This window comes from Oratosquilla oratoria, chromosome 8 (assembly GCF_046742065.1).
Source record: "Oratosquilla oratoria isolate Oo_2021 chromosome 8, ASM4674206v1, whole genome shotgun sequence".
Lineage (NCBI taxonomy): Eukaryota > Metazoa > Arthropoda > Malacostraca > Stomatopoda > Squillidae > Oratosquilla > Oratosquilla oratoria.
Genome location: NC_134784.1, coordinates 16,290,876 through 16,300,875, shown reverse-complemented (window position 1 = coordinate 16,300,875; position 10,000 = coordinate 16,290,876). Strand labels below are relative to the sequence as shown.

Here is a 10,000-nt window from a genome sequence, read left to right as displayed (position 1 = left end):
CACCACACACACACACACACACACACACACACACACACCCACACACACACACACACATATATATATATATATATATATGTATATATATATACATATATGTATATATATATATACATATATATGTATGTATGTATATATATATAGATATATATATATGTGTGTATATATGTATATATATATATATATATATATACATACATATACATACATATACCAAGGCTTTTTCCCCCTTACAAGGGAGGTAGCCAAAAAGGAAAAGGCATATATTCATTCCGACCCATTCCATCCCTGAATACACTCCACACCCCTCCACCCTCCCTCTTATCTCAGCACCTTGTCCACTGCCCTGGGTCAGAAGAAGTGTCGCAAGACACAGCACATCCACAGCAAGGCCGTTTCATTAAATCGGCGACCCCCTCCCCTCTCTGTCCCCTCACGCAGAAAAAAAAAAGAGAACACGGGGAGAAATCCCTTCGGGCTGCGTCAGATTTTGCTCACACATACTACCTCACCCCCCATCCACCCGCCCATTCCACCTCATGCATCACAACATCATCCACATACAACCATTCTCCATTCACCCCTGTCTTCTGTCCTCTCCCGTCCTTCCTCAACAGACATTCCCCTCTTCCCCAAAGCCCCCTTCACCCCATCCATCCACCTCATCCTAGGACGTCCCCTCATGTTCACTCCCTCCACATCTGCCTTCCATACCTCTTTTACTAGTCTTTCTTCACTCATTCTTTCCATGTGTCCAAACCATCCTAATACTCTTTCATCAGCCCTATCTCCCAACTCCCTTTCCACCCCTGTTCTCCTCCTCACCTCCTCATTTCTCACTCTGTCTAGCCTAGTAACCCCCATCATACTTCTCAGACACCTCATCTCAAACACATTCAAACTCCTTCTCTCTTCCTCTCTTATGTTCCATGTTTCTGCCCCATACAGTGCTGTTGGCACAATCACTCCTTCATATAGTCTCCTCTTAGCATCCATTCCCAAATGTCTATTCCTCATTACATTTTTTATCTACCAAGGCATTTACTCGCTTCTCTCAATCTACATTCTACCTCCACCTTCACTCCACCTTTTCCTGCCACATTTGCACCCAAGTATCTAAAACTATCCACTTCCTCCAGTCGCTCTCCCTTAATGCTAACTTCCAGTCTACTGCCACTTTCACCCCTTGTACATCTCATCACCTTACTTTTACCCACATTTATCTTCAGCTTTCTTCTATTACACACTCCCCCAAACTCTGTCACCAACTTCCTCAATCCCTCCTCCGATCCTGCCACAAGCGCAGTGTCGTCAGCTAACAACAGCTGGCTCACCTCCCACTTTTCTCCATTTTCTTTAATCATCTCCAATCCCTGACCCACTACCCTTGCATTCACCTCTCACACCATCCCATCCATGTATAAGTTGAACAGCCAGGGCGACATAACGCATCCTTGAACCACTCACTCTCTCCATTTCTAATCCTGGCACAAGTATATATATAAATATATATATATATATGTATATATATATATATATATATATATATATATATATATATATATTGTTCACACTAATTCCAATCATTATTTTGGTTTAGAGATGCGGCACCCCCGTGGGTTGAGGAAGGAAAATGGTGGTGAAAGGATGATAGAGTGACAAAGCCCGAAAGGATTTCTCCTCGTCTTCTCCAATTACTCGTGAATGGACGAGGAGTGAGGGTCGTCATGTAAATGAAGCTGTGGGGGTAAATCCGCTTCAACTGTCGTGCCCTGCTGTGTAGATGTTGTGTCTCGCTGCATTGCTTCTGACACAGGCAGTGGGCGGGCGTCATTGATGACCTTTCATCCACAAGGAGCCAAGATAAAGGGGAAATACAAATGGGTATTCGATGGGTGTGGGATGGGTAGATGGTGGTTATATATCTAAGCTGGCAACCTCTCTCACAAAAGGGAAGAAGCCTTTTGGTACAAGAACATAATAATGAAGGAGAGTGCAAGGCACCATAAGGTCTACACTAGCCAGTTTCATGTCCATTACCACTTATTATCCCCATTCATAAAGTTATCTAACTTTATGAACAGATAGATAGTTAGATCCTTTTCTCGTCATCCTCAGGTTTCCATGAAGCCATCGGGGAAGCCATTACGCTTTCTGTAAGCACGCCAAGCCACCTCAGCCTCATCGCCGATGAGCTGGACGATGACCCCGGCAGCAGCAGCGCTGTGTCCTTTGGGCTCCGAGAGGACCTTCAAAAGGCCATAGAACAAGACACCAATTTCCTCATGAAGACCGCGTTGGCCAAGGTGAGTGACCATCCACGCGGTGAAGAATGCTGTCTTGGTTTCGTTCTTGCTTCGAGCGTATATGTGTTGGAAATCGAAGGCCACCGATGAATGCTCCTTGCCTCTGACCGTTCGTGTGGCCAGTTCAAAGGTAGCAGTCTAACTCCCAACTGAGTGGCTCCTAACGTATTTTTTTTCGAACGTGCTTTCCTTTCTTGGCGCGTTGGGTTTCATAGCCACTTTACAAAGGATTACAAAGGATTACAAAGGCGGAGCATGCCGACAGGAGACCTTTTGATCCATATCTAGGTCGGATGCGAAAAAAAAATCATATTAATAATAAAATAATAAATAAAAACTATGATAATGTAAATAACAAATAGAATACATAAATAAATGAATAGGTATAGATAAATAATAAACAAACAGGTAAATAGTAAATAATAATAAATTGACATATAACTAATAATAAATAAAAATCAGACAGACAAATGATAACAAAACAAAAACAAATAATATAAGATAAATTATAATCATTACAGCATCTTACTTAGGTATTTATCTAAATGATTCTTAAAGCTTCGAACTGAACTACATTGCACTACCTATGCAGGAAGTTTATTCCATTCATTAACTACACGGTTGGAAAAGTTGTTTCTACCTACTTCCAAATTGAATCTATTTCCGGACAGTTTGAGACCATTGTTTCTTGTCTGATTCTCATTCAATGTGAAAGTTTTGTCATTTTTGATATTGTCAATTCCCTTTAGAATTTTAAAGACCTGTATCAAGTCACTTCTGAGTCTACGCTTTTTTAGGGAAAACTGATTCATGTTTTAGTCGATTTTCGTATGATTTATTTTTGATATTTGGAATAAGTTTTGTGGCTCGCCGTTGTACTTTTTCCAGTTTGTCAATGTCTTTAATGAGATTCGGTGACCATACGGAAACAGCGTATTCCAAATGTGGACGAACTAACGATTTATATAGCTTGTTAATGAGTGATGGACTTTTGAAATCAAAAGATCGCGCAATCAGTCCTAGAATCTTATTTGCTTATATTTGTGGCATAGTGGGACCCCAGCTACGACCCTCTGGTGTAGGCTCCTCACCTACTTCTTCTACCTCACATCCTCTATCTCCTGACTTTAGGAAGTCTCACATACTTATATTTATTTTCACTGCAACTGCTTCTCTCTTTTTGCAGATCCCACTCCTCCCCTTCGCCTATATCTTGGACAAGTGGCGCTGGGAAGTCTTTTCTGGCAAGATAAAAAGTGACCACAATTACGAGTGGTGGATAAAGAGGTAAGAGTTGGATGAGAGCGCTCCGTATAACATTTGAATCGCCAGCTCTCGTTTGGGTCGGGTAAACTCAGTTATTTCTTAGCCATTGGAGATGCAAGCTGGGGGTCAAAGTTCTGGTTAGTGATAATGTAATTGTTCTGACTGGATAGTGACGATGATGATACAAATGAGTGTTACTTGGCTGCGATTTGCCAGAGTAAGAATATAAGAACATAAGAATGGAAGCGATTGCAAGAGACTATAAGGCCTGCACTAGGCAGTTCCACGTCCCTTACCACCTGTCATCCCTACCTATAAAATGATCTAATCTTCTCTGAAAACAACCAGTTGTTTAAGCGCTTACTACATGGTTACCAAGTCTATTCGTTAACCACTCTTAGTACGAATAAACCAGTTCTTGCCTATCTCCATCTTAAACCTAAACTTTTCCAGTGGTTTTGGTATAAACGGGCAGAAGTTGTGGTGTGTGAGAGGACTTAATATTATAGATGACCTCGCATATTATACCTTCACCCTTGTGACCTGACACTTTCTCCCAACAGGCTAGAGTTGTTGACAATGCATTTGGCTGTGTTGTTAACGAAAAGTGCTACTTCTCCACCCTTCCCTATCCTTTCGAAGTAGTCTACATACCTCTATCTCGATTTCCGAAACCAAATATCCATCCACCATATTGATCCAGGATTCAGTAGTAGTTATTGTATCAAATCCTTCTACACAAGCTTTACCTCAGGTGGTGTTGGTATAAACGGGTAGAGGGTGTGGTGTGTGATCAGTAGTAGTTATTAAGTTGTGTGAAAGTGGCAGCTCCCGACAAGTCTATCGAAATAAACACCATATGCGGAGGTAGCCAATACGACGTTTCGCCTGTGAGCTAACGTCCTTCAGCCCAGCCAATTGTTCCATCTTATCCTTAATCTTTCCTGTTCCCAGATATTTGGTCCACCTTCTTAACCTTTCCTAATATTCAGTGTATTACGACTATATACTTGAGGTGCCAAGATAAGAGGGAGGGAGGAGGGTGGAGGGGAGTGGAATATATAGGAAATGGAATGGGTAGGAGTGGTTTCTATGCCTTTTTCTTTTTGGCTACCCCCCGTGTAGGGGGAAAAAGCCTTTGGTATATGTATGTATGTATGTATGTATGTATGTATGTATGAAAAAGCTATAACAAGCGAGACGTCGTACTAATAAAGGTTCCGTCTTGACTTGGTGTTTATTTCAATAGTTATTAAACCAAATGCTTCTACACAAGTTTTACCTCCAATGATGTTGGTATAAACGGGCAGAGGGTGTAGTGTGTGAGAGGACCTAATCTTGTGGATCACCTTGCATAACCGTCGTTTTTTTCCAATAGGCTGAAGTACCAGGGCGTAACCCCTCCTCTTAAACGCAGCAAAGACGAAGACTTTGACGTTGGAAGCAAGTTCCAGGTTCCCACCAACATTCCTTACATAAGGTAAGTCTAGACACCGTCTCTGCCGACAACGTAGCCTTTGTCACATAATATAAGAACTTAAGAATGGAGGAGACTGCAAGAGACCATAAGGCCTACACTAGGCACTTCCATGTACCTTACTTCCAGTCATCCCTATCTATAAAGTTATCTCATCTTCTCTTAAAACAACATTACATGGTTGCTAAATCTATTCCATTCGTTAAGCACTCTGTTGGTAAACCAGTTTTTGCCTATTTCCTTTTTAAACCTTAATGTGTCCAATTTAAATCCATTACTACGAGCCCTGCCCTACTGTGTTAATATGATGACCTTACCTCCATAACCCTTGTTAAAGCCCTTGACTCACTTGAATACCTCTATCAAATCACTCGGCACTCTTCGTCTTTCCAGAGAGTTTAAGTTAAGGTGCCTAAGTCTATCATCGTATGGTCAATTCTTAAGCCCTTGTATAATTTTGGTAATTTGCAATCACTCGAGATCCAAGCATATTTCCAACAACGTCAATCATCGTAGGATACATTTTCTGATACTAAGAATGATATCATGAAATTAGGTCAGATAGATTTTTCCAGGCGCGCTTCATTTTCCTTTCACTCCTGAAGATACATTTCATCTTCTTACGAACATCCTCTTACTAACTTAAATACTAACCCGCTCGCTTGCCGAGCGGGTTAAGCCTCGTTTACACAGAACAAGTTGAGAGGCAATTCAAGTGTGCAAGTTACTTGAACTGGAGAGGAAAGCGAGCAAGTACATGTTCACACAGGCCACTTGTCTCTGACTTGACCTGTGTGGACATGTACTGTACTTGCCCGCTTTCCTCTCCAGTTCAAGTAACTTGCATACTTGACTTGCCTCTCAAATTGCCCCGTGTAAACGAGTCTTTAAAGCGCCGCCACTTACTAACACCCACTTAATAACATATTTAATAAATTAACCCCTGGCTGGTTGAGCCAGTTAGAACGTCGCTACTTGCGACGGGGTCCGGGTGACGGCAGTTCGAGCACTGCCACCAGCGAGCTGGACCAAGGGCATACTCCATTAAATTCCACAAAGTTGTCTGTAAGGGGCACCGTCCTAGCCTCCTGATAGGGAAAGTTCGCGACGTTAAAGCGAACCACTAATACCCCTCTTTCTGTCTGTTATTTCCTTCATTTGCTCTTCCTTGTGCCCTGGCAGATACTTCGTTGGCAACATTCTACAGTTCCAGATGCACAAACGTTTGTGTGACGTCGCCGGAAACACGGGACCCATCTACGACTGTGACGTCAACAACAGCACCGATGCAGGCGAAGTGCTCAAGTAAGTGTAGAGTCCAGTGTTTCTTGGATCTTTCGTGATGGTCAAGAAACCTTATATTGTAGTTTATGTTCACTTTAATCATCGTCGTCATCATCATTGTCGCCATCATCATCATCATCATCATCATCATCATCATCATCATCATCATCATCATCATCATCATCATCATCATCATCATCAATCATCAATCATCAATCATCATCATCATCATCATCATCATCATCATCATCATCATCATCATCATCATCATCATCAACATCATCATTGTCGTCGTCGTCGCCAACACCATCATTGTCGTCGTCGTTGTCGTCGTCGCTGTCATTATTATTATCATCGTCGTCGCCAACACCATCATCGTCGTCGTCGTTGTCGTCGTCGCTGTCATTAGTATTATCATCGTCGTCGTCATCATCATTATCATCGTCGTCATCATCATCATCATCATTGTCGTCGCCATTATCATCGTCGTCGTCATCCTCATCATCGTCATCCTCATCGCTATCGTCATCATCATAATCATCGTCGTCACCATCACCATAATCATTACCCATCATCATCATCAATCATCATCATCATCATCATCATCATCATCATCATCATCATCATCATCATCATCATCATCATCATCATCATCATCATCATCATCATCATCATCACAACCATCGTCGTCATCCATACTGAGAAAGTTATGTAGTCTTTACGTTCTAACTTATTCCCCCTCAGAGAAATGATGTCCTTGGGGAGCTCACAACCCTGGCAAAAAACACTGGCAGGATTCCTTGATGATAGCAATGGGAAGTTGGACGCGTCTACTCTCGTTGAATACTTCAAACCGCTCGACCCTTTCCTGGACGATTATATAAAAAAATACAATATCGTTACCGGCTGGCGGTCAGGCACTAATGAGCTCAACAGATTCTTCGATGAAGATGTAACAATACCACCAACGGTTCCCATCATCGTGGGCATTGTCTTATTGGTCATGGTAATCATTGTCATCGTGGCTTACTTCGTCGGACGAAACAAGCAAAGAAAGAAAGAAAGACAAGAGGAGCTAGAGCTGGCGAAACAGTCATAGTGAGGTTAGCAAGGGATGAGGGATAGTAAGGCCCTGTTCACACTGGCGGTTTGAACCTCAGTTACAATGTAAATCAATGGAGGCGTTCACACACAACCGCACAGTTTCTCCTTGACTATGCGGTACCACCGCGGTGTCCGTGCGGTTTAAACCGCTAGTGTGAACAGGGTCTAAGGTGTATGTAGGGGAAAGGGGGAGGGAGGGGTTCTAAATGAATCGGCGAGCTGTGTTGGGGAGCATTTTGAGTTGTCACATGTACAAATGCATCCTCAGACCTCAATACACATTTGACCATAAAATAGTTCTGTATCACTGTTTCGATCCTCTTCGTAATTATCAATTAACAAGCGAAACAAAATCTTCTTTCCTTTTATGAACCAACGGAGGCTTCCATAACTTTTTCGGGACGGCGTAAAGATCAGCAATTCCAGAGTACCCACGTAAAGATGAACTACCCCATATATTAACTTGTAAAGAAAAGCAACGCCAGAAATGAGCTTATATATAAACCACCCAATCTAACCTAACAAAACTTTACCTAACAAAACCTACAGCTTAACAAAACTTAACCTAAACTATACCTATTCTAACCTATCCTAACCTAACTGAACCTAACCGAGCTTAACCAAACGTAATCAAATCTAACCAAATCTGACCTGACCTGACCTGACCTGACCTAATCTAGCCTAACCTAGCCTAACCTAGCCTAACCTAACCTAACCTAACCTAACCAAACCTAACCTAGCCTCAGAATGAGCTTGCTAAGATGAGCCAAAACCCCAAATATTAGCTCGTTAAAACAAACAACTCCGATGACAAGATGTCTTGTCATTTGGTAAAATAAAACAAAAAATCATAAAACACCAAAATGTTTGATCAAACACCAGAAAAATATGACGTCAATCCTCGCTTCGCTGCGAGCGAAGCGAGGATTGACGTCATATTTTTCTGGTGTTTGATCAAACATTTTGGTGTTTTATGATTTTTTGTTTTATTTTACCAAATGACAAGACATCTTGTCATCGGAGTTGAATGGGTTAAAACAAACAACCCTCAGGTACTCTGGGGCTGCGAATCTTCACGACGTCCGCGCAATCGTAGTGAAGATTACTGATCGAAGGAACTAATCGTTACCCGGGTACATCTCAGCTTCGGCGTGATCTAAGTATTTACTTGCGTAAGCTCAATTTATTTCTTAAAGGGTTATCACACTGGGCTTACACGGGTTTCACCAGCATCGACAGTTGAGAGTTCGTTTGAGTATAAACGACTTCGGTTATAATATTTTATGTTTCAAATCTCCAAATATTTCTGTAAGCGAAGTCATATTCTAGTTATTCAAACAGAGGTTGGGGGTAGGATGTGGGAGGAAAATAGCCCAATGTGATAGCCCTTGAGTGTCGTTCAACTCCTTCGAGAACCACTCAATATTCTAAGCTCATGAACCATAACTCGGGGATTGCCCAGCTTGTTTCTGTGTCTAAATGTTTAAAGTGTGTCTTTTAAAGATGTAATGAGTAGATGTAATTTTTTTTGTAATCAATTACATAAGTTTTAAAGACTGTTAAGGTGTTATTTTCTCCTTCTACTCTCACTAACAAATCTTACCTTTATTTTGACGCCCAGCAAATTATTCAGAATTATGGCGCCACGTCCAGATGAGTCTGGCTCGAACACCTAATGGAAGTTTTGACTGAGGACCATAAACTAGGCAGTTCCACGTCCCTTACCACATGTTGTCCCTATCCATAATGTTATCTAATGTTCTCTTTTAAGATAACTAATTACTTCAGCGCACACTCCATGGTTACTAAGTAATTTCCATTCGTTAATCACTCTACTGGTAAACCAGGTCTTGTCTATTTCTTAAACTTAAATGTGCGCAACACGTTATCCACAAGGCTTTCTCCTCGTCTTCTCTGCAGGGGCAGAGACTAATCTTTGTCTGCTGGAATTCCCGAAGGGATAAGTGACTTCTGAACAACACAAAAAGTTGATATTCTTTGTAGTCATTGTACGTCAGGAATGACCATTAGGGTGGGACGGCATCGGGGCCCAATTTTGGGTCACATTTAGCTCCTGTTCACACTAGCGATTATAATAACAAGGAATGTCTGTAGTATGGATCTGCCAGCTGCTACAACTATTGCCCTACTACAAATGGATGGTACGATAAGCCGCCACTTCCCTACACGTCACCGTGGTAATGCTGGGAGGACTTCAAGTGCAACCATCCAACACCACAAGAATGTCCTTCCACTTCCACATGCATACAAACGCAGCGAACTTCTGGTGAGACGACACAGTGTTATACGTGCCCGACGCAAACCCGGCTACCGCACGATGTAGACGGGTGAGACCAGAAAGGTGCCGAGGTACACATCGTGCAGGCTGCGCTACACCCCATATGCCAACAACCTTGATACCTCATCGACGATTACTTATTATTATATGTAAATATTTGCCAGAAGGTAATCACTGTATATATTTTTGTATCACCCGCACTAATGGGTGATAAACTACAAATAATTCCTTCAGTTATGATTCGAGAGTGTCCTGTGTGTCACT

At 41.9% G+C, this 10,000-nt stretch overlaps 2 protein-coding genes across 3 annotated transcripts in view; one reads left to right on the top strand and one right to left on the bottom strand.

Moving 5' to 3' along the window:
* Window positions 1–8,995, top strand: part of LOC143027597 (angiotensin-converting enzyme-like) — an 81,170-nt gene extending 72,175 nt beyond the window's left edge. For both annotated transcript variants that reach the window (XM_076188938.1, XM_076188937.1), the window contains exons 23-27: window positions 2,119–2,306; window positions 3,493–3,593; window positions 4,951–5,052; window positions 6,232–6,354; window positions 7,078–8,995. In XM_076188938.1, coding sequence (XP_076045053.1) covers window positions 2,119–2,306; window positions 3,493–3,593; window positions 4,951–5,052; window positions 6,232–6,354; window positions 7,078–7,432 — 869 coding nt within the window. In that variant the 3' untranslated portion in view covers window positions 7,433–8,995. The remainder of the gene's footprint in view (window positions 1–2,118; window positions 2,307–3,492; window positions 3,594–4,950; window positions 5,053–6,231; window positions 6,355–7,077) is intronic.
* Window positions 8,996–9,014: 19 nt separating this feature from the next.
* Window positions 9,015–10,000, bottom strand: part of LOC143027598 (phenoloxidase-activating factor 2-like) — a 54,460-nt gene continuing 53,474 nt past the window's right edge. Inside the window, exon 8 of the mRNA XM_076188939.1 lies at window positions 9,015–10,000. This exon is cut by the window's right edge and continues 1,507 nt beyond it. The gene's annotated coding sequence lies outside the window, so the exon portion shown is untranslated.